Source organism: Columba livia, chromosome 4 (genome assembly GCF_036013475.1).
Source record: "Columba livia isolate bColLiv1 breed racing homer chromosome 4, bColLiv1.pat.W.v2, whole genome shotgun sequence".
In the NCBI taxonomy this organism is placed as follows: Eukaryota; Metazoa; Chordata; class Aves; order Columbiformes; family Columbidae; genus Columba; species Columba livia.
In genome coordinates this window covers 49,598,729-49,625,382 of record NC_088605.1, presented here as the reverse complement: position 1 = coordinate 49,625,382, position 26,654 = coordinate 49,598,729, and the positions used below count along the sequence as shown (strand labels likewise).

Below are 26,654 nucleotides of genomic sequence, written 5' to 3'. Positions count from 1 at the left end.
TTCTGCTGCTGGGTCCTGCTTTGGGGCTTTACCTGCTCTCCCCTTGTTTTCCACAGAAAGCAGCAGGACGCCCAAGCAGGAGCCGGTCTTCAGGAGAGTCACCATGGAAGACAGTGTCATCTAGTGCTGGCAAGCCGGCCACAGGGTGAGCCCACCTCAGCTCCACTGTGTCTCAGTCTACCCATTCCTCCCCAGCATCGTGCAATGGGAGAGGCCGGAGAAACTCAGCCTCAGCCGAAATCATCAGCAAACCCAAGGAAAAAACAGCCTTACTGATCTTCCCACTGCCTGGCAGCGCCTGGGGAAGTGCGCTCGCCGCCTGGTCAGTCGCTTTTTTGTTTGCCAAGACAAGCAGAACGGGTGGAAAAAACAGTCTTTTTTAACGACAAAGAAGTATTGTCTGCTCCAAATGTTGGCTTTGCAACTTGAAAATACTTTAAAGACGGCTGAGTGTGCTCAACCCCACCTTTCCGTGCTCGCAAGCTGGGCTGTGTAAAGGCAAAACCACTGCGTCCAGGTCCATATTGTAAATACAGACGTGGCTGTGCAGAGAGATGTCAAGGGAATGAAAACACGGAGAAATAAACCATCCTTATGCCAGAAGCAGCTGAACTTGCCATCAGAGTACTGTCGAGCAAAGCTTCTGAGCAGAGACCAGCAGCAGCTCCGCTCGGCAAAAGCATCCAGGGGAAAGCTGCCCAGATTTTATTGTGTAAATAGAGATATTTTTTGGAGAAAAAAAAAAGAGCCTTATTAACTTGAAGATAGCGTTTCTCAATCAGCTCAGCTGGGGATATGGGAAACCATGATGTCTGCCCACCGGAGGCTGGCGTGGGGTCTCGTAGCCGAAAGATGACGGACACATCTGGCAGAGAATTCAGCAGATGTTGTCTCCTTCGTTCCTGTAAATGGGGTGGACTCACTCGGCCCATGGTCTCCACTGGTGTAAATAACTCAGCTACAAACTTGGGCTGTTCAGTGTAGGGGGCGGCGGGGGGGATGGAATGGCCAGAAATCACCAATGCGGGACACAAACCCCATGTAAGTGCAGTTCCCCTGAGGCTTTTAACATTCATTAAAAGAAAAAAAAATAAACTCTGAAGACTTCTTAGTGGTGTTGGGCCAACTGTTTGATGAAGGGTTTCAGTGTGCAAACACATGGAAGACCATGTCCATGTAGCTGTGTCCATGAGAGGTGAAGAGAGGATATACATCTGTGTTGTGCTCACCTGTATACACCTAATCACTGGAGGGAAATTTGGGAAAAAAAAAAAAGGAATTATGAAAAAAGTCTTGGGAAGAAAAAGCTATTTCTGAAAATGACCCAGAATAGCTTTCTCTAGACATAGAAGTCTCCTTTCAGCCTGGCATTTTAGAATCATTTTGGTTGGAAGAGACTCTCAGGATCATCGAGTCCAACCATAACCTAAATGTGGCACTAAACCATGTCCCTAAGAGCCTTATCTATCCATCTTTTAAACACCCCCAAGGATGGTGACTCCACTACTGCCCTGGGCTGCCTGTTCCAATGCTTTACAACCTTTTCCATGAAGAAATTTTTCCTTATATCCAATCTTTTGCAAGGAAGAAGGGCCACGGTGGAAGTGTGCCCTCCCCATTAAAAAGCCACATAGCATAAACCAATTATTGCACAAATTTAGCATAATTCTGGGAGCAAAGCCTCAAAACCTTTGCAAAGAAATGCCAGTGGCTGCAAAAGCTGCAATTGCAGGAAAGCAGAAATCCCCTGTTTTTTCACTAGGTAACAGGAAAGCAGAAATCTCCTGGGTTGGGGTCATTTGGGTTTTTTTCATTAGAGCCCTCAATATTAGTTTCATTCTCCAGATAACCCCATCATCCCACACTCTAAACCTTTGCCGTTATGTCTAGAAGAGTTATTCTTGGAGGCATTTATGACAACCTTCACTCTCTATCTCCCTCTCTCTCTCTCTCTCTGCAAACCTGAAGATGCTGATACCTGGTAACTAATGATGAAGCAGACTGACCCCAAATCCTAATAAAAATGATGAATCCCGCTGTACTGATAGCACACAGCTCACCAAGCTGAGCCAGCAAGGAGGGTGAGGCAGATACTCACCGAACCCCCCAGGACATTTAATTTTGATTTAATCTGGCCCCAAGTCACTAGTGATTGACGTTTCACCTCCTTTCCATATCTTAACTGGACTTCCTTACATGCAATGAAACTGAATACCTTGTAATTACTGTACTCCTGGTGATTAAGCGGTATGAAAAGCTATCATGGAGAGCATTAATAAAATGTACATGATGAAAAAAAAAGAACCCATCATCATCTGAAATTAATAACACACCAGATTTTTCCTCATCCGCACCTGCCCATTGCAGGCCTGCCCTTTTCTATTGAAAATGACTTACTCAAGCAACTTTTATAACTGTATTGGGCATGAAGTTCTGTCCTGTAGGTTTGCATCCCTGTTAGATGTACCGCACGAGGACTTGTTTCTCTGTTAAGTCTTTCAGGCATTGATTTTAGTGACATTTCTGTCACGCCGGTGTGACTAAAATGAACTGATGGTTTCATGCTTATGGATTAGTTTGCCTAAGACTTTGAGGCCAGGTAGCTTTATCATGCACTGTAACGCCAGAATTCATCACTGTATTATTTACAAGAGACTGAACTGGCTGCATCTCAATAACTGAAGAGATCTTCACTGTTTTATTTATGTATAAATGTTTACTTAATCAGCCACCAATTTTGTTTAGCGGAATTTGTTAGCAAATGGAAATTGTAAACACTAACATGAGTTCTATTTTAAAATTTATAGGCTTTCATCTATAGCAAAATCCAAAATTTCCAAAGTGTCTTCATCTCCTGGCAATCAAGAAGCTCTCTTGTATGTGCTTTCTGGTAATTGCAATTATTTGCTGCAATACTTCACATTAAAAAAAAAAATACAACCCTAATAGAGGAGATTTGAGTGGTAGTGTGTCATATTCACCATAAATACTTAGAGGCATCACTGCAAGTTTGACCCTGGGAAGTTGCTGGGCTACAACGCGAGTTTTAGGGGAATAACACTCCAAGGAGGCTTAATCCCAGGCACAGGTTTGCTTTGGGCCACTTTACCCTCCGACCAACGGGATTTACTACATGAAAGAGAAGACTTGCCTGTTAGGAGCCATTTAGAAATATTTTTAGTGCAGAGGTACATAAGCAGTGACAAGTTAGAGGCATATAAAATAATAAGTAGTGACCAGAGAAGACGAATTGAGGGCTGGAGTTCACCATAGGTAATACAGTGAGGAGCACTATGTGGGGAGATGAAGAAGTGAAATCTTAAATGTCATTAAAGGCAATGCTTCATTACCCAGCACGTGATTAACCCACGGACTCCCTGACCCAATACACCAGTAAGATGACCTACAATGAGCTTCAGTAAAAGTTAAAAAAAAGAAGCCTGGCATCTACAGGTTCATGTTGCAGGGCCAGAAGTAATTGTCAGCTCCCTGAGGAACAGAAGAAACACCCCTCCTGAGTCTTCAGCCATACTTCACGTAATTGTGATTTTTTTTTCTTTTTTTTTTTTTTTAAGTAAAAAAATTATAATAGTAGTAGGTATGCCTGGGAAATCGCAGTGCATGTCAGCACCGTGGGCTACAGCTGCAAGAACATGGGGGATGCCTGGGGGACACACATCTGATGACCATCGCACCCATCTCCCATATTGCAAATTCACACATTCAGAGTGAGGGGATTTATGGGTTACAGTTTATTTTTTAAAAATATGAACCTTCTTAGGTTGAGGTGTGGTGCCAAGTGATGCTGTCATGGTCAGTGTGGCTGAGTCCCAGCAAACTCATCTCACCCAGGACTAATACCGTTTCTTGGGGCACAGTCACTTTTCTTGGGCAGCCTGTGACTGCAAGAGGCCTTACGTTGGGTTTTGTTTTGTTTTTTTTACCCAGAGTGATACAAAATTAATAAAAAACATCAGTACAAGCTGAAAAGTCAGAGATGCTTTATGAGCTATTTATCTGAGAGGCAGTTTGTATATGAACCCACTTTGTGGCTTTCAGGTTTTAGGACAGTTGTTAAACACCATGAGCTGATTTTGATCTGATGTACCAAACCATCTTCTCATCTAGCTCCCGTCTCTTTTAATTGTGATTTCCATCACCTGTGGGTTTGTTTGTTGTTAATTTAGGGCAATTACAAGATGCACCTGACAAGGGCTTAAAAAAAAAAAGAAAACACACACACAAACAAAACAACAACACAAGCATGTATAAGGATGGCTTTTGCCAAAGGGCAACATTTGCTTAAAGACAGGGGTGTAGAGGAAGGTTAGGAGCTGCTTTAATAAGCTCTGTGCTTAACTGGGTGTTAACTCTGGTCCCTAATGTTGGGGTGTTGCTTAGAGACCCTTTAGCAAGCTCAGGAGAGTGATGAGGATGGTTTTCTCCAGGCAGACCAAAGCAGTGAAACTGATGGTGCCTGCAGAAAATTTATAACTCTTAACTGAACTGAAGACTTGCCTTTGGGAAGGTGTTTCAAGGTTGGTGTTTGAGGAATTAAGAAGCTGTTGGCCCCCTTGGTAAGTCACCCCATGTGCCAACTGCTTCTGCTGATGTGCTGCAGTTTGCATCATGTCTCAGCAATTAGGTTTTATTTCCTGCCTTATGCCCTGCTTATCCGTGCTACTATCTTTCCTAGATCTTTTTGGATAACGCCTGCTGTGTAGGAAGGTATATAATTGTAGGAAAGGCTGAAAATCTGTCACCGTAATGTCACCAAAACAGTCTCAACTAAAAGGTGTTGCTGCAGGAGCCTGCTTTGTTTTCTCAAGCTTCCCTTCATGCATGTGAGCTTTTAGTTGTCATGTTTCAAAATAAAATGAAGGCACATCTGGGTTTTTTTAGCTTGTAAAGCCAAAAATGGAGCTGTTGTGTGCATGCTTCCTTCTGCTTGGATGAGTTTGCTGGCATCTGCTGCTGTGGGAGGCTGAAGTCACTGATGGCGAGGACAAATTCAACCTCTCCAGGGAGTGGTTTTGGGTGGAGAATAAATCAAAATGTGCAACATAAGGGTAGATGACCCTCACCCTCACTTTGACACACTCTGCTTAGAGTTTTGCTGCTCAGGGTGCAGCAGCTGCTAAAAAAAAAAAAAAAAAAAATTCTTAGAAGACCTGATTTTTCCTTGCAAGTTCCTTTACCCTTATATACATGTTATCATATGGGTTTGCCAGGGTTAAAAGCTCCCGCTAAGCACCGCCTGGGAGGACTGGTGCTGCCCGCTGCTCTGCACCACCACTGAATATTAAAGCGGCCGCTTAAATGCAATGAGGCTGTTATGGCTGAACAGCTTCCCCGTGTGCTGGTGGTACAGCCATCCTGCAAAGAAATCAAACAGCATGATGTCACCAGTATTTCTCATCTAAAATTAAATATCTGTCTTAGGTCCCCAGACATCCAGAGACTTTGTATTAGAAACATACACTGAGAGTTCAAAATCTGAGTCATCTCTTATATATTTCACTCAAGCCGAGGGAATAGCAGAGAGAATAGATCTGCAGAAGAGCAATTCTCTATTCCAGCAAGATGAGGGAGGAAAAATTGCTCAGGGAAAATACTAACGGGATCACAAGCAGAAAATCTTGCCTATGAAATGGTGGCTTTAATATTCTGTACCATTGCAGCAAAGCCGCAGTTTGCTGTGTAAAGTGCAGCGGAAAATAAATGGGTCAACTCGTGCTCATTAACAGTGGAGATGGAGCAAGTGGCATTTAAAACAAGCCTGCTTAGAGGGAAAGCAAAATAACAATTTGTTCTGAAGTTGCGAAATGTTTGTTGTCACAATCAGCTTTTCCAGAGTGAGTGGTGGTGCTGCAGGCTGGGCAGGATTAAGCCAAGCTTTGGAGGTGCTAGAGCCCAGGGCTGTGTTTCTGCCGCAGCTCTTTGCTGCATGGCTGGACGCACGAGTTGGTGGATGCTTTGCCCTTTTCCAGCGGTGTGTTGGATTGGTTCGTTAGGGACCAAAGTCTGAGATGTGATGCTGGAAATGCTCTGTGCTAAGGGGTAAATTGTGCTGGATTCTGCATCACCAAATTTGCACATTAGCGGCTGTGCTTGGGCACAGTGAATGTGTCTGGATCAGGAGTGCAATTGCTCCAGGGAAAGGATATTTATTGGTCAAAAAGGGTTTTTAAGATCACTCTTCCTTTTGCCTCCTTAGTACTGGGCCCTATTTAGTCCCCAGCTCCACAGTGGCTCGTCTTCCCTCCTTGATCTTGTGCCATGCCATTCATTTGGTCCCCACCTGGGCAAGTTTATATGTTGTGGGCACATCCTCACTCCTAAATAGTTTTCTCCAAGATGTTCCCTACTTAGCAAAAGGGTTTTCTCTGTTCAGGCTGTTTGGGTGCAGGGAAGAGCTGTGCACCAGGACCCTTTGGGCTGTGGTGATGCCACAGGAGATAAAAATGCCTTCCCTAGACTATTCTCTGGCTTTGGATTAAAGCCGAGGCTTGAAGCCCAGCGTACACACTGTCACGTGTGAAGTATGAGCCCAAGATTTGTGCTGACTCCATAACAGGACCCAATTCCATTTCCTAATGCGCAGTCGGCGCATTGTGTAAAAATCATTATGGCACATTGTGAAATCTAATTGTATTATTGCATGCTGTGTATACGCTCTAATTAAGTAAATGAGTGCAATAACACTGCTAGTAATGCACCGTTCCAACAAAGTTACTATCGCTGTCAGTTTTACTTTTGTTTTTTTCTGATTTACCCTGAAGAACAAGGCTGTCAGGGTGCCTGCATCAGCAGGTGGATGGAGTGGCAAGACCTTACAAGGGTTGCAGCTCCTATCGCAGTTAGGAGCATGTTGTGAGGGGACTATCACCCCAATACCCAGTGGTGAGATGTTCCCCACCTGCTTAATGCTGTCCTGAGCTGGGTTCAAAATTAGCTGGGCTCAATTGCCCTTGAAAAGGGGCCATATAGCTCATCCTTAGGCTTACTTCAGCATTTGTATTATATATAGACTTTTGCGTGTGACAGTGTGAATTTTATTGCACTGAGGTGGCTCTCACCAGCACTAGAGCCTATGCAATGGGACCTGGACTCAGCTGGGGACATGAAGTAACTTCTCAATTAGACAAATGATGGGTGTGGGGGCAAAAGGTAGAAGGGAAAATCTGATATCTGAAGTGTTGAGCTGAGAGGATTTAGCTCTCAAAGAGTATTTTCAGTTCTCTGCTTTCACAGGGTTAATTTCTTATTGTAAAGCTTGTTTGATGAACGCATGCTACAGGTGCTAACCTGCTGGTCTCTTGCCCTCTGCTCTCACACAAATGTCATACAGCCTCCTTTTTAGTAGTGGAAGAGATGAGGAGAGACCCCTCAAACTCCTCAACGTCTCTGAGGGGGTCTGTGCAGAATTAACAGCCATCGCAACGTGCCCTGAATCCATCAGCTGAAGAAATTGCCCTGGGACCTGAGGAGACACCAGTTGTAGGAGTTGTGAGGATCTTCTAAAGATCCCTTTTGGCAGATGAGCACAGGACTCAGCCACTGGAGACAAAGAAATGAGAAGTGAAGCTGTCAAATGAGGAACTGAGAAAAATTATTGTTTTTTATTTCCTTTCCTAGATGATTCAGGTGGTGGAAGATGCTTTCCTGCTGTCCCCACCACAACCTCTTCAGAAGGAAAAGGCATGAGCCTGCAGCGTTTCAGTGTATTTTTACTTCTTAATGAAATGGGATAACAAAAATTAACCCCTGAACAACACCTAATCATTCACAGGAGAAAACCAGGTGCTGCTGGAGTCTCCTGAAATGCCCATTTGCTTGTCAAAGGTTGTCCAGGGTCCTGGTGCTGAAAGGCCAACAGCCTTTATATCAACAAGGTATAAAAATGCGATTCTGTCTCCACAGCCAGCAACCCCGTGCATTGCTCCATGTCTCAGTTTAGTTTATCCCTTCTGAACAAAAGCAATGACATTTAGTGAAGCTCTTGCTGCCTAAGATATTGCTCTGAAATTACAGGGTAGCCAGGAGAGCAGGAGGTGGATGGAAGTGGGTAAAACATGTGAAAATCTTTTAAAAGAAAGACTTTGTTCTTTGAGAACAACAATCATACCTCTCCACAATACTCAACTGCCTTTAATGCTTTGGTCCCTTTATTCCTTTGGAGAGAGGTGGGGAGAGAAACCAAAACCCAAACAAGGCAAAAACACTACTCTCTTTTTTTTTTTTTTTTTCCTTAAATGCAACACAATTCAAGGGCAGAACACACAAATTTTGATTTTTAAGATCACAGGAAACAAGCTGCCTTCATCTTTGCATGCCTGGCACGATCTGCTTATCAAATGAAAAGCTGGGATAATTATTATTATTATTTAAAAAACAACAATGATGACAAAGGCAAAGTGGAAAATGCACTGTAAATGCAGGGAAAAAAATATTCTGGCACCACCTGCATGTTTGTACATGTATATGTGTACATAAAAAAAGGAAAAACCTATGGAGTTATTGAATACAAATGAGACTGGCAAGAAGCGCTTTTCCCCAAGCCACTGCATATTCCAGAATCCTGTCACAAAAACGTCTTTTCTCTCACCTCTGAGTTTCTGTTGTTGCTTTTGAACCAAAACAAAGTGAAAGGAGATGAAAAGAGGAAGGACTGAAGGACTGAAGAGGAAATGCTAAGTTATTTCCAAAGGTAATTTCTGGTGGTGTGTTTTTTTTTTTTTTTGTTGTGGTGGTGTTGTTTTTAATCATGTGCTGGCACGATCACAAAATTACCAGTGTGTGCTCAGAATTATATTTGGTGATTTTGTGTGTGTGACTTTTTTGTTTGTTTTTATTTATTTATTTGGTGGTTGTCGTTGTTTGAGCAAGATGGAAGTGCATATGGGCTACCCAGCAAAAATCCTGATTAGTCCCAGATTCGTCCCTCCAACAGCACCTTCCAGTTCCTTATCCAGTGAGTTTTGCAAGCAGCTCCTAAAAAAGTCAAGTGCAAGCACACTGGTTTTATTGACTTTTGTTCCAGTGCATATTCTACGAACTTACCTTATTTTGGAGTATTTTGCCCTAAATAATGGAGTTTTTTTGTTTTCACACATGTTGCAGCTGTGAAGGCAGGCAGGGTTGTGCTGTGGAAGAAATGCTCTGCACGATTTTTTATTTTTTTTGTTTAATATATGAGGAAATGCATCTTCCCAGATTTTTAATCTTTCTCCCCTTTTCTTCTACGCTTACCAAGAACTAGGACATCCAGATGCTTAGCTAGACAATTGTGCCACAAATACAGTTGTACTTTCTTCTGCTTTGAGGTATGGTTTTGCAAAGCAGGTGTACGCCCTTGAGGTTTTATGTGCAAATAGAGGTCTTGGTTGACTGCCCCAAAGCCCAAAATCCCACCAAAAAAAAAAATCAAAAGAACGGAAGAGTGTCCTTGAAGCAAGATGTGCTACAGCAATTTCCTTGATGGCAGCTGCAGTTTCAAAGCTTCCTTAGCTATAAGCCCCAAAAAAGATGAAAAAGGACCTTGCAGGTTTGCAGCCAAGCAACTAGAAGGGGCTCATTTTAAGGATCGGGCTTAAAATATTTGGATACAAAATCAAATGGTGAGGATGACCAATAACAAAAAGCCACCTCAATTTCTGCTGGTGTTGATCATGGGAACCTATGTATTCTCAAATAATTCCAGCACATTCAATTAACAGCTCCAGTCCAGCTGAGTATTACACATGCTCATGCCTTAAAGAACATGTAACAGCATTTTATAACAATATCTAATAGAGATTAGGCCTAGAAAATAACTCGCTGTAATCCTGTTACATAAGAGCAAGGCTATTTTGCAGCCTATAAATCAAGGGTTCCCTACAATAGAAAGGTCCTTTGTTAGCTTATAAGCCAGATAAATGCTCTGAAAAAGCTTAACTATAAGGTTTATGTTATGATAAATAATAAACAAATCAAAATTTTACTGCTAGAAGCCTGCCTGTTTCCTTGCAGTCTCTTCCATGTCAGAGCATGTGCAAAGCTTTTAGAAACTCCGTGCATTAAAAGGGCAATTATGGAAACAATTTCTAATTAATACACAGTTATTAGGATAGCCTGTATGTGGGGGATATTTTATAGCAAATAGAATCCTGACTGTTGTTTATGAGAGAAAAATTTGCATTTTGTTTTTTCCCTTTCAGGTTTCAGTCCCAGCAGTGCCACCTACTGCTGTGATAACTTTGAAAGCGGAATTCATTATTTCCTTGGGGGAAAATGTTCAGGCACCCATTATCTGCAGGTGGAACACAATCTCATAGGAAAAATAAATGATTGCAAAGTCAATCTCCCAACCTATATATGACTGAGATCAAAAGGAGGAAGAGAAGAAGCAATCAAAAAATCCCCCATTTTTAATCTCATATTGCTAAAACAAAGTGTTACCCTGATCACTACTTCACTCATGATAATTTGTTACTCAGCTGATTTTTCTACACACAGCTCTCCAGTCTGACATCTGGAACCTGTTTACTAGCCCCTTCCCACGCAGATTTTATCATTTTAATTTAGTCTTTCCCCCCAAAGTGACAGGACAAAACAGTAAGACAGGAACAGGGAGAACACATCTCCTATAGAATAAGCTTAAAATAAGAATTATAAAAGGACTGATGAAGGAACTCAACTCTTTTCTGGACTTCTTACAAAAGTGATTCCAGCATCAAACTTCAAAGCATAATTTGCCACAGTCCTTTCAAATCTGCTCATTATGTCCTTTCTAAATGTTTTAACCCAGAATATCTTCAGTTCCTCCATGCCTGTTCTGGTCCATGGGATTAAATCTGGACATTATTAAATTCCGCTGGTCAGTGAAACAAGTGCCTTCAGAAAGCAGTGCTGAGCAGCTCTGCTTAATTTTTTTTTTTTTTTTTTTTTGTGGTGACAGGGAGGCAAATGTCTTTTTGCATTGGCTAGAAAAAGCAGTTTGTGTCATTCCTAGAGGCGTTTTATTGTGGAAACACAGCTTGGAGTTGTTCTTTATGAGCTTGTTGCCAAAACTTCAGCAGAACCAGAAAAACTTGCAAATAATGAGTTTAACTGTCTCTAGCAGGTGTCACTTTGGAATTCATCATTGCTGATAGTCCTCAAATATTGCAGAGAGTGGACCTGAGTGGAAAAAGTAAGTCAAATATTCACATATTCCTTGGTGAGCAACCGCTCTCTTTGCTAATGCACCCGCTCTGATAAGAAGCAGCTTGACAAAAACAACTGCAATTGGAACGACTGGGTAAAGAAAGAATAAATTGCTCTTTTTAACTTGGGGGCGGGGGGAAGTTAATCCTCCTTGTCCCCAGACAAATCAGTACAATATCTTGAACTGGAAAAGGATGCTGCATAATTGGAATACAGATCCACGTGAAACCATGATTCTACCGTGAGGTATTTAACACTTCCCACCACAATAAAATAAGAGAATCAATGGACTTGGTGGGAAATCTAGATGGCATTAAGCTCTGAATCAGACTATTACTTTACACTTGGCATTGATAGGAGTCAAAATGAGACCACAAGCCCAAGACTTTCTCAACTCCTTGTGAGTGCCAATTCCTTTGATGTTCCCATGATCCCTGCTTGGAGGCTTCACTTCCTCCAGCGCTCAATCACAGCAGCATCAAACCAAGGGAATAAATTATGAGGCTGCTTCAGGCTAAATGTGGGTAAAAAATGCATTTTTCTCTTTTTGAATATGTGGCTATTGCACATACATGTAAGATGTAACTGACAGATTATAAAATATATGGTAAAAAGGCCAGTGTTTATTATGGAAAATTTATTTTACGAATGCACGCTTAATCAAAATGCACTGCTTGCCCTATAATGGAGGGTTTTATCCTCACTGTGCTGATTTTTAAGGCATGTGTGTGTATTCGGGCTGAATGAAATAGGGACAAGATCTGAATAAATTTTCACACTTTCTAGGGACAAAAAGCTGGTAAATTTCTACTTCTTTTTTTTTTTTCCCTCCCGATATTAAAACAACCTGTGAGAAATGAGGCAGGTGTGGGCAATCTTATGACTAAAAACAATGTGGCAAACTCTCCAGATCCATCCTAGAGTTTGTTTCCAAGCAGAAGATTCATTTGGGAGGTGGCATGATCCTCAGCTGTCTCAGAAGCCACCACCACAGGGTCCTCAGGGCTGTGTTGCTCTTGCTCTCCAAGCTCGGTGTTATGCTGAAACTCATAATACTGTGTGCAGAAGTCATTGTTGATAAAACATGCATCTGATTAGTCCTCACAGTACCTTCAAAACTGAATATCTTAAGTTATTAATATCTCACTCGGAGCCAAATGGCAAGCAAGGAGCAGCAACAAGGCTGGGATTTAAGAGCTCCATGGTTGAACTCGATCTTAAGGGTCTCTTCCAACCAAAATGAGTCTATGATTCTTTCACATGTAGTCATGTCACACAAAGATGAGGTGTGAGAGCAATGGTGAGAGGCAAAAAAATGCTGCTGATGATCACCAGGTGCTGCACGCTCGTTCTGTTGCTATTCTGGATGCTGTCCTTCAAGCAAGCTGGCTTCCCTCTTATCTGAAATACCTAAAGGTTGACCTTGACATATGCAAACTGAGTTGCAGAGCAAATCAATAGCAATGCTCTCTTGCAAGATCCCACTGAGCAAGGATGCTTGGCTCAGTACCCCGAGGGAAAAAGATATCTCCCAGCAAAACCAGGTGATAGGCGATAGGAAAACAAGGAGGAACACTAGTCTTGGAGGTCTTGTCAAAGAAAGGGCTTTGGGTCTGTGCTGGGGAACAGCTTCTGGGCTTTGGGCTCACTGGATGGTTTCATTATAGACATGGTTTTCCCTTTCACTAGCTTGAAAACAGATGTGGAGAAAGCACAGATTATATCACAGAAAATTGCTTTGAGAAAGATTTAAGAGGGGTTTCTCTCTCCTTCCCCAGAGCAACCGCTCATAACAGGGAGTTGCTTTGTGATATTGCTGGAGCTGCCGAGACATTTCCCAGCAAGGGAAACCCCATCCAAGTACCAAGAGGAATGTTTCAACCCTGGACCTCATGTAACTACAGGCAGACTGGCTCCTTCCAGACCAGTGGTGTTTTATTTCGCAAGTCAATCATGCTTTGCAAAGGCTTGAGGTGAGTTTGGCAGAAGAAGAATGCTTTTGTCCCCTGTATCTTCTCTCCAAGATGACCTTTTGCCTTAGAATCTGATCGGCTCGAGGGCTTGATAATCTCAAGTTTGTTGGTAAGGATTATTGTGTGTTGGCAAGCCCCAAATTGTGCAGCCCTGTTTTAAAAATAATTGTGCTGAAGCTGTTGTCTCCAGGTATAGGGTTTTAATAAAGCTGGTGTATGAGAGGGTGAAGATCTAAGCCAATTATAACATAATTGACCCTCCTAAACCTTCTTACTTGTCTGAAAGCTCATTCTTTGCCAGTCAGGCTCATGGTATCTGTGGCTTGAAAAGTGTAAATTTTAATGACATTCCTGATCTTGATAAATAAATGCAGGCATCTGCCTCTAGATGGATGATTGTTTTTGTTACAGTGTTCATAACTGGTCAAGTAGGGAGAAGCAGTGATCCAAAGACAGCAAAACTAGCGCAAGATGAACCGGGTGTCCTACTCCACCAAAGCAGGGCAGACCCACCACAGCAGCTGGGCTTGTCAGGTGCTTTGGAAAGTCTACTCATTAGGGTAATTTGCTGGTTTGCTCTGGTTTTGCTCTGCTCACTCCCATGGGCTCTGCAGCCATTTCAAATGAATGACCCCAGCTGGTTAGAGCAAACATTTACCTTTCATAGAATCATTTTGGTTGGAAAAGACCCTCAGGATCACAGAGTCCAACCATAACCTAACTCTGGCACTACACTATGTCCCTAAGAACCTCATCTATGCGTCTTTTGAATCCCTCCAGGCATATTTTACTTCCAGTGTGCTCTATTATGGGAAATAAATTTCATCTTTAAAGGAAAGCATGCTAAGGAAGATATATTTTAAATTAAACAGAAAATTGGAATATAGTGATAAAAAGCAGTAACTGAGGGTATTTATGATGAGCTGCCTTCAGCCTGTGGGGTTATGTACATTCAACACACAAGAAAAACATCTTGTTGAATCGTGGTTTTTTGGTTTTTTTTTTGTCTCTTTATCATTTGTATCCTGTGTCTCACTCTAATTTCCATGGGTGTATTTGCTGCTGCCTATTCCTATGTGCTTTCCATGTCAGGCTGAAGGAAATGGACTTGTCCTCTCTGGCCATCAGCAAAAATCAGAAGCAATGATTTTATAAATGGAAATAATCTCATTGTTGACAGGAGGAACCACACACATTGGTGCCAGCCTGCAGCAAGGTGTCTGCTTTGAGACATGGGCAGAGCAAAGGTGATGCCCTAGACCTCATCAGCAACTCTGCTGCTCTGTCCTGAAACTTTGGCTTCTGCAGCTTCTCCTGTTGTACTTTGGCTTCAAACTGAAATGACCAAGCTGTACCAAGCTGCACCATGTGTAGAAAATGGGACCCCATGGCATTCATTGCCTGTTCCAGCCTCACCCGGGCCCCCACCCACAGCACCCATTTAAAACCCAGCCCTGCCCCTGTCCAGTGATGCTGGGAAGTGGCTTATAGCACCAGTTGTCCCAATGTCTGTGGGGGTAAGTGCTTGTCTCTCCCGGATATTTTATATGTTGGTTGAGCTTTGATGTTGATGAGTGAGGTTAAGGAGTGGCAGCATCTGCTCCTGCTTGTGGTGGGGTCAGAGCCTGAACTCTTGGTCTGCTTCTTGCAAAACATGCAGAGATTTAAGTAGTGGCTTCTTTGTCCTGAGTTTGCAGTGAGCAGTTGTTTTGTTTGTGGACATGCTGTGATGTATCGTGGTGTTTGTGTGATCCATAAAATAGTTTGCAGGTGTTTGTTCCTGTATGCTTGTTGGAGGGAAAGCTGAGACCATTGGGGAAAATAATTTCCTGGCCCTGTAGTTTGTCTGTGTTCCTCAAAACCCCTTGGAGGGAAACATCTCAGATAGTTCCCCCAGTAAGGAAGCAAAGAGCTGGGGTCACTTGTTGCACCAGGGAAGGTTCAGATTGGATATTTCTCCTGCATATATCTGTATTCATTTAACTATGAAGACAGAAGAGGTGATGCGCTCTTCTTCCAAAGGGTGGCCCACCTATGGTATTCAATAATGTAATATTAAAGAAAATTCTTTAGTATGGTCTTTAATAAAATACCCTGACCTGGCACGGAACTTATTGACTACTATGAAGCTGTTAGATTTAATATGAATCTTCTTGGCAATCCCTGGTATTCATCGCATTTTCATGAGTAGAGAACAGTTGTAGATATTGTCAGATGTGGCCTCAGAGTGGAGACCAACTGAGATAAAAACTGTGAAAGCAGCTAAATGATGCAGGGGCTGAAATCAAACTTCCAATCAGCCCCAGACCATGCTGTGAAAAGATTTAGTGAGCTATCTCCCAGAGGTTTCAAAGTCTCCTGAATGGTTTAGCCAGCTGCCCTGGGAAGAAGAAAAGTGGGCAGAAACTGGACAATGTCATCTTTATATTAATTTTATCACAGAGATTACTTTAAATCCTGAAGCAGGAGACTATACAGCCCTCTTGTATTTACTGTTGCATCTCTGAAGGGCCACACAAGTGTCTGATCCCAGGAGCCACTGATTTTGCTTTTACTTTGTTAATGTCTTATGGTAGCCAAAATCTTAACTCTTTGCATTGCATGACATGCTGCTTTCTTATGCTGCCTTTTATTTTAGTGTTTCCTAACCTTAACCTGTGCAATTTGGGAGGAAAAAATAAAATCTAATTTCTAACTTTCCTGGTACAAAGTTTGGTCAGTCATGAATGATCTCCTGTGGGGGAGATGGAAGGGCTGCTGTGAACTTCCTATTCCCTTTTCTGGAACTCCAAAGCTTCCAGCTTTAGTGCTTAAATTTATTCTCTATTTGTCCCCTGTGCTGGGATCCTTTTTGCATTTTTAATAGAAGATATGAGTACTCAGCTATTTCTGTTGTCCAGGCTCATGCTGTTGTGCTTTGCCCTCACCAGTTGGTTTCTGCACCCCACACTTCTGTACATCTGCTGCAAGCCATGAACACCCTTGTTGCCTCTTTCCAGGCTTCTGAATCCAATCAAAGGGATATTTGAGCATCGAGGGGAATGAACACATGTGGAGTGAGAGATAAGTGGGTGGCGATTAAAGCAGTCAAGGTGTTTTTTGGCAAATTGGTGGCATTGGCCAAAATAAACTTTGGTAACCAGACTAAGCTACTCTCTGCCAAATAACTTTATCCTAAAGAAAGCACCTAAATATGCTGTGCAGACAGCATTAGGTCAACTTGAAAGATTTAACATCTAATCGCAGATTTGGTTTCCTTGATTGACAGACAATTTTCAAAAAGAGTGCAGTCTGTCACAAAGTCATTCCCTCCTCCTTCCAGAAATCTCTTTTTGAAACCAGGGCAGGCAATTTCCTGCCTGTGATGGCATTCGAGACACGAGATACCCTTGTCTTTGACAACAAAGGACGATGGTTTCATTTGAGCTTTTTCCCTTATCTCTGACAGCACTAAAATTGTCAAGCGTGTGATTTGAAACATCAAATTCACTATGAACTTTTTGTGTAAGCAAGGGACATTGGGCAAAACAACATTTTCCTCCCATCTGTACCAATATATGGGACGTCCAAATTGACAAATGGTAAAGATTTGCTGATGTATGTGGACAGTAACTAGCGTATAAACTATGAACGAAGCAACAAGGATGTAATGAACTCATCTTCTGGATTTAATAATAAATTTCCCTTTGTCAGCATTGGTCCAAGGTAATGACATGAAGCTTCTTAGCGGTGAAGACAGAGCAAAGTCTTCAGAGCTGAGGAAGTGCCCATTTTAATTGCAGGCTTGGAAATACTATCTGTCAAATGATGATAGCACTATTTTATTTTTATGAAGAAGCTGAAAGCATTTGAACCTGACCCAAAAACCCAAAGCCATCTCTCTCCATCCGTAACAAATCAAAAAGTGCTGAACAACTGATAATTTTGAGTATTTTGGTTTCTGAGTGCCTGAATGGTGAGACTTGAAAGTCACCTGGAATTTGCTGTCTTCAGATTTGCTAATTCGAAGCTGGAATTTTTGGGTTTGTTTCCTTTTTAAGAGTAAATAGGCTTTGTCACTCAACCGCATCTTGGTACCTTTTAAAGTGAGTCTTTATTATGGGAATTATCTCGAACTCTGAGTATTAGTCTGTAGATTAAGAGCACCTAAATCCTTAAGCCAAAGTCGCTTGTCAGGAAAGGAAAAACAGCAAAAAGCAAATAAGGAACAGAGCTTATTTCAGCTACATGAGACCCTAAAAAGCTCAGAGGAAACTAAACAGATGTGTTTAAATATGAAAAATCCATGGCATATAATAGTGGTCACTCTGCATTTTGCCTTTACCTTTGGAGTCAAGTGCACCTGCGTGCCCAAAAAGAGCAAAAATACATGACAGTACGATTTCCTTGTTGCAAGAGCACTGCTGAGTGGTAACATTCTCAGCCAAATTATGGGCAAAAGCCTGAATCTAACTGGTTATTTATTTTACTTAGCAAAAATTATCCAAGAGTAAAAAGTATAGTCACTGCCTTTGGAAATATGACTGTCTGAATAAAAGTTATGGCAACAGTAAGATTCAGCTATGGTATGTTAATTTGAATCTGCAGTAAATCTGTCAGGATTGCAAGCCGGTGTAAGAGCTAAAATATAATTGTTGTAAAACACAAAACTGTAATTTATACATTTTTTTCCCAACCACTTGTGGGTTAGCAATATTTCAGTTCTATAATCACGATTTGAACCTTTTAAAAGGTTTTTTCTTTATACAAGCCAGCAGGAGTAGTATTTTATTACTTTTCTTCATATTGGATTCTTTGAGTGCAATACACTTTTGGGGAAGAAAAGGGTCTGGAGATAAAAATCAGCAGAGACTGCCTTGCACTTGCTTCTTTTTTCTGAAAGATAGATATGTCTGAGTGTGCAATGAACAACTTGTCAATCAATTTGGAGCTTGATGAAAATCACTGTCAAAGTGGGGTTTTACTAGTTAGCTTTCAAATGCCGTTTAACCCCCATATGCTTTCTGTAATGGTATTCTATGGTAACAGGCGGGTATGACTGAAACAATACATATATATATATATATATACACACATAAAAATAATAATCCACCAGTAACTTACATATCTTTTTTATATATATATATACACACATATATATATAAATTTGCTTGCATAATTGTAGAGAAAAAAAATTGCTGTAAGCTGCTTTCAACTTGATCAAATAATTAAATTAGTGCTTTAGACTGTCAGCTTTCACTCCCAAGCATCTTCAGGTGTGGTTTTCCATGACAGTCACCCTTGACTATTGGTTACTCAGAGTTTGCTACTCATCTTCTCTGGTGCCTTGAGCATCTAGCTAATATTACAATTAGGAGGTGATCCTCATATTGTCATTTGAGAGCAGACAACACATGTGAGGAGCTGTGTGTGAGCATCACCGCCCCAGCAGAAAGTCTAAGGGTGGTGAAGTGGTTCTAGTGCTGGTTCACCCTTCAGTAGTGCATTCCTGGAGTGCATTCTCATCAAACTCATCTCTGGCTGGATTTCCAAGAGAAATGTGTTTATACACTGCTTGCCTCTTTCTCAAAAAAAAGTACATTTTCAGTCCTGACTGGTCGTCACTATACCTTAATTTTGCAGTGAGATGAGTTTGAGAAATTTAAAGGAGAGAGAAAAGGACGATCTGCTTGCTTTTAAAGAAAAAAAAAGGACAATACCCCTTTGTACTCATTGTTTTGCTATGTAAGCATGAAGGGAAAAGGAACTTGACTGTTCTTTGGCAGATATTGTACAAGGCCAAATCAGTGCAGTGAGACCACTGGCCATCTGTGTAGTCTGGGATGCTGTGACTTTGGATGCTAACATACTTCATGTTAATAGGTTTTGATGGCCAGAGTCTGCACAAAAAATAAGGAGAACCAGGGAGAATTTTTCTTATTTCCTTGTTATTTGTGTTGAAGCGTGGCCTTCCCTGCTTCCCACAAGGCAAGGAAGGGGTTGGGTGCTGCTCGCACTAGGGTGCTGGTCATCTGTCTGCATCTCTGAGGAAAGGGCATGCAGAGATTTACCTGTCCCAGAGCATTTTAGTCCAAGTAAATAGGGGAAAACCACCTCTGAGTGAGGAGGGAAGCAGAGGCAGAGGGTGGGGAATAGTCTCAGTCCTTTCTGGCCCCATACTCAAGTGAGGTAACCTCTGGAATCCCAAGCAAGGATGATCCTCACCTTTAATATCACATTGCTCTTTCCCTGATCATGAAATACCTTTCAAGTCTAGCACCTATAAATACAGCCATTCACTCTCTACAGGCTAAGACCCTGTCTCTGGGCCCTGGTAGGGTGCCAAGGGTGCACCATGGTTGGGCCCTGCATGTCCCTTCCACCAGCAGGAAGGGCAAGGACATGGGCCACTGACCCTAGTTCAGCACATGAGCTGCCTGCTGACAGCTGCCTTTCTGATTGCGTATCTTTTTCAAAGTAAAGAGATCACTACATATAAGGGGATAAAAAGCCTTTCAGATGTTGATTGATGCAGTCTCTGGGTTTCAAAATTGAGACATCACATAGCTGTCAGCAAAGACAGCACAAAACTTGCAGGAGAGTCCTCTCCGATTGCTATTTCCCTGTAAGAAGAAGAGGACAAGACAAAAGAGAAGGCATTGCATTGTGAAGTCTCTCAGGCTTGCTAATGCACTCTTGCCTTCTGCAGGGTTTCTTTTGTTTGCATTGTGCTTGGCTTGGTAGGAGACTGCTTTGTTATCCTCTCCCCCTGGAAGCAACACTCCAAGCCCTGTTAGGAGTGAGGTGTGAGGGTGGGCAGCGCCTCGTGTGCTCATCCTGCACAGATCAAGAAGGAGCTGGAGAGGAACGAGGGCTCAAGAGCATATGAGGGTGAGGAAAAAACCCTTTCCCTGCCCGTTCACCTGGATGGGGATGAAGTAATTTCCGCCTAAATATAGCTCCGTGCACGGCGTGGAGCTGAGCTCCACTGGCACAATGAAGCACAAGCCAAGGGAAAGCCAGATGGCTGGTTCATGCTGAAAGGCAGCATGAGGCAGTAGAGAAGATGGGCAAAAACTTGGCAGAATTACCCATTTCTTGGATGCCTTGGAGAGGGCATTTTACCTTTCTGTGCCACCCTCTCCAGTTACCTTTAGCATTTCAATAATTTTTTTTAATTTTTTTTTCCCAGACAATTCCTACTTGTGAGAGACTGTATCTCCCAAAAGGTGATAATAACAGCACACGAACTTCAGGCATGTAAAATGTAAGATATTTAATCAAAGCAGGTTCATGCTGCTGGAAATCCGAATCATCCATCCATCTCCAAATATAGTGAGGCTTGGCAGGTCAGTGTGGTGGTGACTTCACTGATCTGGACCAAAATCTGTGTGCTGCAGGTTCTCCTGGCCATATATAGAATTGTATTTCCCTTGAATCAGCTGGGGAATGTGAAGCCACAGTTATGCTGGTTTTATGAGGATATAGAGCACCTGATCCAGCAAAATATTTGCAATTTGGTATGATTCACATGTTAATGATGCACTTTCTTTAGAGTGAGGGAAGAACCCTATTGTTCTTTCTTTATTTCAGTAAGTTTTTTTACTTTTACATCAGCCAAATATTATTATTTTTTCTCCAGTTCATATCAATTTTTACAAACCAGTCCCTGCAGCGAGTACCTATATAAAGGTATTGTGCCTCATCTTCTAAGCCTTCCTAGATGTCAAAAATACAAAAAGTGTTCAGGTGCTTCAGTTCAGATGAGAACCAGAAGCTCAGCTTGCAGTCCAGACTTGTCCAGGAGTTGTCTGAGCTTTTTGGTGCTGGAAATCGTGAAAAGGCCCAAAGTTACATGTTTTCAGACCTCTAAAAAGCTCTAGGAGACATTTTATGGAGAATAAGCAGTCTAATATGAGCTGCTTTGTAAGTATCTGATCGAAAGACTTATAATTTTCTGTTTCAGAGATGCACTGCACAGGTTTATTTACAATCGGTTATCAAAATCACAAGGTGTTGTTTTGTTTGGTTGGTTGGTTTTGTTGTTGTGTTGTGGGGTTTTTTTTGTTTTTGTTTTTTGTTTGGTTTGGTTTTTTGGTTTTTCTGGTTGCAAGTCTGGCCTGCCTTGATTTCACAAACTGTCAGGTTGCTTCATTGGACTAGATCTGATTATACATGCAGCAGTATTTTAGGTCATATCCTACACTAATAAACATATTTTCTTTTTTCTATAGAAAAAAGAGCAATGCAAGTCACTGTGCTAATGAACTGTCTGTCAAGTGTAAAAAGAGCTGCAAACCACAGCTGAGCATCATGAGAGTAATTTAAAGGAATGTTACTGGTGGGCCACAATGCAGATTGTTCTTTCTGCAAGTCTGTTCTCAGAATATGATTAGGTGTGTGCTACCACATGTGCTTTAAAAAGTTTCTTACTGACAAGAATAGTTAAGTTTAAAAAAAAAATGAACCAAAGAGAATGAAAGTAGTCAATGTTTTATTATATAAAGATATCTTTGATGTAGAAAAGTCAAGTACAACCCCAGTCACCTATTAAATTCACCTCATCTGTGGCCGTCTTGATTTCAAAAGCCTTTGAGTAGACTTTTACAAAGAAAGTTTTAAAAGTTCTTGCATTACAGGTAGCATTTAAAAAATCATTACTTATTTATTTTTAATGACTATGTGTACCCCTTGCCTCATCCTGAGGCAGCAAACCAAACATCTGGCTTTTAGGTTCAGTGATGCTTGGCTCATGATCAAAGGGAAAAGTTGCCAATTAACCTCCCATGTTCTCTCTACCAGGTGCATTTGATGCCATCTTTTTTCCATTTGATTTATTTCAGCTGAATTTGATATTAAATCCCTTCCCAAATTCAGATTAGCTGTGGCTTTGCCATTGCTCTGACAGCACATCAAAGCTCCAGAGAACCCAGAAGGTTGAGTTAGAGCAGCTTGGTGAAGACTCAGACAGTGGCTGAGATGGATGTATCTGTGTAAGGAATAAAGGGAATAGATGATATCCTTGCTCTGAAACTTTCAGAAAAGTTAAATGGGTACAAGGTAAGACTGAGCTCAACTTGAACAAGGAGCACTGTGCAGAAAAAAATAAGTTACCTAAAGAGGTGTTGTATACTTAGTAGAAAAATTGCTAGAAAACAAGTAGCAAGACAGTCAATACAACTGCCACCTCCTGGTCAGCCAGCTCATCATTTTTCCATTCAGGACATCTCAAGGAGTCATTTCAGAAATGGAGTGCAGACTTCAGCTGAGAAGAAAAGAGCAAAAGGAGGGAGCTGTGGCTTGCTGAAAGGATAAGCCAAGTTGTGGAGGTAAGGAAATCCTTTGGTACCTTGGCTAGGAGCTGTAGAGGATGGGAAGAATTATCTGTAATAGCAGTGTGGATTTATTGACTGTTCCTTACAAAGGCAATTGTACAAAATAGTAAAGTGTGATACAGTGGCATTGAAAGGACATTTCTAAAAAAAAAAGAGTTTGAAAATGAAGGAGAATGTCAGAAAAGAATATCAAATAGAGCTAAATATGGACACTACCATAGCAGTGGTCTGGTGGAGGAAGACTTTCTATATATTGCATGTGTTGCATGTGTTAGGAGAACTTGGAGCTGTTATCGCTTTCAATTAACCTGGGAAAAATGGGATGGAAATTTCGTGCTAGGTAAGAGACACAGCAATAGGGCTGAGTGTTTAGAAACTGTGGGAGTTGCCCTGTGTAGCCAGACTGTTTCCCCATGGAGAAACTTTGAAGGCAGCATTAAAGTTGGTTATAGAAATACAGACACTCAGAGCTCAGTTTTCAAGATCAGGTTTTTAATTCAGCAATTAAACACCTGCATGCTCATCAGTGATTCAGAAAGCCTGTTGGCACTTAACATTTTAGTGGGTGTCAAGGGCCATTTTTAGGTCTAAGTGCAGATGTAGGTGCATGAAGGGTGGGTTTTGAGATTGGAAACTGGGCTCTTAACAACAACAGGTTCATCTGCCTGCCACTCCTCTGCACAGCAAAATCCGCTGAGCATAAACAGGGAGGAGGGGAGGAATAAGGAGCACGAACCAGCTAATAGATGCCATTATGAAGCTGTCAGATGGTGACTTGCTGCCTGGCAAGGAAAATACTGTTCTGCTGAACCGGACAGCAAGCTCCTCAGCTCCAAATTCACAACATTTCCTTGCTTTGGTCCCCTTTACTTTCAGAACTATTTTCCAGTGCCCTCACTGGTATGGCAAGCACATTGTTAAACAGATTTTGGCACCTTTTGAACCAAAGTGTCTGGCCACTGTTGGACACCCTTCTTCTCCCATAGGGTAGAAGAGGAAGCCATGTACTCTACCTACCGAAGAAGGAGTGAACAAAAGGCCCAAATGCCACAGTTTGAAGGAAGAGAGGAAAAGAGTAAGAATTTTTGTGTGTTGGTTTGGGTTTTGGTGTGGGTTGTTTTGTTTTTTTTTTTTTTGTTTGGTTGGTTTGGGTTTTTTATTTATTTGTTTGTTTTGTTTTTTACACTGTGGGTGGTGAGACACTGGCCAAGGTTGCCCAGAGAGGTGGTAGATGCCCCATCCCTGGAGACACCCCTGGCCAGGCTGGACGGGGCTCTGAGCAACCTGATCTGGATGAAGATGTCCCTGCTTATGGCAGGGGGTTGGACTGGATGAGCCTGGAAGGTCCCTTCAACCCAAACTATGATTCTATGATAAAACACAGGCTGCAAAATGAGATGCTGAAGGCAGCAGGGCAAACACGGCTCCTGTCATCGGTTTTCTCCCTGATCTGGGGACAGATGGCTTGCAGTCTCTAGCTTGTGCTTCAAGATCTCCTAGGAGATGTGATCATGTATTTTCTCTAAATTCAGGCTGACATGCTGATACTGTGAGCTACATATATCACAGAATCAAAGTATGGATTGCTGCCGTACTCAATCCAATCCCAAAAAGAAAGGCAGCCTTGTCAGCATCTCACTAATATCTGCTGGAACATTACTTGGGCGAAGGGAAGAAATCAGTGTTAGGTTGTGGAAAGAGGGGGCTGTATTTCTGCATGTACCCAGCCAGATGCTGACTGAGAAAAAGCAGTTTTTTAAAGTACGTAAGGTTCAGGGCAGGGACAAAATGCCACAAATATTTGTGCAGGACCTCTTAGAGGGGGCAAAAGAAAAACCAACAAACAAAAGAGCCCAACCTGCTATAAAGAGCTTTGCAAAAGCCAATAAATGACCATAGGAAGACTTTACTGCTGAGAAATTTGAAAACAAATGAAAAAAAAGCAAGCCCACAGTTCTTAGACTGCTTGTTAAATCCTACCATGGCTAAATAACATCTGGCTGTCTATAAATACAGCAAGCAAGTCATTTACAATGGGACTATTCACTGTTTACAGAGCTGCATTTGAAAAGAACCAAAATGCAAAGTATTAATTGAAATCTGCAGAGTATCTGCCTACAACAGGCTTTAGATAAAACCAATTTTACACTCCAGTCATCTCCAGATTCCAGTATTTGGATATCTCATGTATGACTAGCTGACTTATTTTCCATCATCACAGACACATTACTGATGCAGGCAACATGGGATCTTCTAATGTGCACAGAAACTTCTTGTGTGCAGAACAACCACCTTGGATCCCACTTATATTTAAGCGTACATAGACAGTCCGTCAGGCCAAATCAGTGTTTTATCCAGGTGAAGCCCTCTGTTGGCTCAAGAAAAATAAAGTCATGCATTACATCAGGGATTTCTTAGAAGCATCTTGGTTGTCATCACACCACGATTCCCAACCTCTCAGTTCCCCATGGAGAAAATCAAGACGAAGTCTGTGTACAAAACCAAGGGTCTCCATCCATGGAGGAAGAGCATCTTCATAATCCATAGGACCTGTGACACACACTTCATCTGCTGAGTTTTATAGTCTCTCCAAGAGAATGCTGGCCAAGCCAGACCACTGCAATAAGCATTTCAAACCAGACTTTTTCATGCATGGTGGAAGTAAAGAAGCCTGGTTTCCACCAACTTTTTCGTGTGCAGATATGCTGATGCTTAATAAAGCTCATTAGATGCTTCCCCAGGGATGAAGGAGGGAGAGAAAAAGAAATTTTTTCCCTACCTACAATTCTGTCATGCACATGGAGGATCTAAGTGCCCGTGAGAGATCCATCTGTTGTGTTTAGATAAAAATTGCCGGAGAGGTTAAAAAGCACCCATTGGGTGGAAAAGGAAGGGTATGCACAGCAAGATCAGATAACTCTCCCTTCCAGAGACAAAAGTCAGACTGGAAGGGGATGTTTGCAGCTGATCATAGATGTGCCTGGTGCTGAGGCACTGCTCTTGTGCAGTGAGTTGCTGTGGGGCTGCTCCATTAATGGTATTTCCAGGCAGGTGCTCCACGGGAGGTGGCACAGGAGGGCTGGAGCAATCATTTTTTGCTGTGAGAAGCACCAGAGAGCTGGCAAGGCTCCTGGCTGCTCTTGCAAAGGTACATTTACCCATGTCAAGATGGGCAACTTTCTGCACGTGTTGTAATGATGCTTATAAAACGGCATTTAAAGGCACTTGAAAAGCTGTTTCTGGCTGTTTCATTAGGAATGGACAGAGGGATGGATCCTTGCTTCATGTTCTGCAGGACAAAGGAACTCTTCCAAAGGAGAATGAATTGCTTTGCAAGGCACTGGGGAAAGGATGTGTGTGAGTTCTGCTCCAATAAAATGCTGAAACATGGGAGGAATCTGAGGCTTTGTTTTTGTGGCTTGGGTGTTTGGTTTGGTGTGGGGTTTTTTGGTGTGTGTTGTTTGTTGGTTTGTTTTTTAATGCTGCCACCCCTGGTTTCTGAGCACCTTCTCTATGAGGATTTTTTATAAGAGGAAGAAATTTTTTCACACTGAGGGTGGTGAGACCCTGGCCAAGGTTGTCCAGAGAGATGGTGGATACCCCATCCCTGGAGACATCCCAGGCCAGGCTGGACGGGTCTCTGAGCAACCTGATCTGGGTGAAGGTGACCCTACTCACGGCAGGGGGTTGGACTGGATGAGCTTGGAATGTCCCTTCCAACCCAAACCATTCTGTAATTCCATGACAACTAGTAATTCTAATTAGTAATTGGAGCCTGCTAATTAAATATCCTTCAGGACTGAAATAAATAAAAACAAACAAAAAAAATTCAAAAGAAAAAAAAATTACATGGCTTATACCCATCCACAAAACCTGTATATCAGCTGCCCTCGGTGCAGCAGGTTCATGGAGTGGGAGCTGTAGAGATTATACCTCTTGAGTCACTGGTTTTTGCTATATTTTCCTTCATCAGCGCCTCTCTTCTGTATTGTAGCTTGATGGAGACATCACTGAAGATTATGAAAATCTTCATAGTGACTTCAGTGAGATGTGGAACAGGTCAGCAGCCTCCAAAGTGCCTACAGGTTGGACATCCCATCTCAAGTAAGTCAGAGAGGATTTTACTGCTATTATGGATCCCATACATTGTTTTCTTCCTTGGGAATATGACCTCTTGCTT

General features: G+C 42.1%; 1 protein-coding gene and 1 long non-coding RNA gene across 6 annotated transcripts in view; both read left to right on the top strand.

Moving 5' to 3' along the window:
• ADGRL3 (adhesion G protein-coupled receptor L3) overlaps window positions 1–2,946 on the top strand; it is a 385,183-nt gene extending 382,237 nt beyond the window's left edge. For all 5 annotated transcript variants that reach the window (XR_010472325.1, XM_065061628.1, XM_065061631.1 and 2 more), the window contains one exon: window positions 57–2,946. Coding sequence is in view for 4 of the 5 variants with exons in the window: in XM_065061628.1 (XP_064917700.1) it covers window positions 57–124 (68 nt within the window). In the remaining variant the exon portion in view is untranslated. The remainder of the gene's footprint in view (window positions 1–56) is intronic.
• Window positions 2,947–22,032: 19,086 nt separating this feature from the next.
• On the top strand, window positions 22,033–25,868 carry LOC110365843 (uncharacterized). The gene is made up of 4 exons (XR_002425722.2): window positions 22,033–22,199; window positions 22,362–22,468; window positions 23,461–23,549; window positions 25,730–25,868. It is a non-coding gene; the product is annotated as an uncharacterized LOC110365843 (long non-coding RNA).
• The last annotated feature ends 786 nt before the right edge of the window (window positions 25,869–26,654 follow it).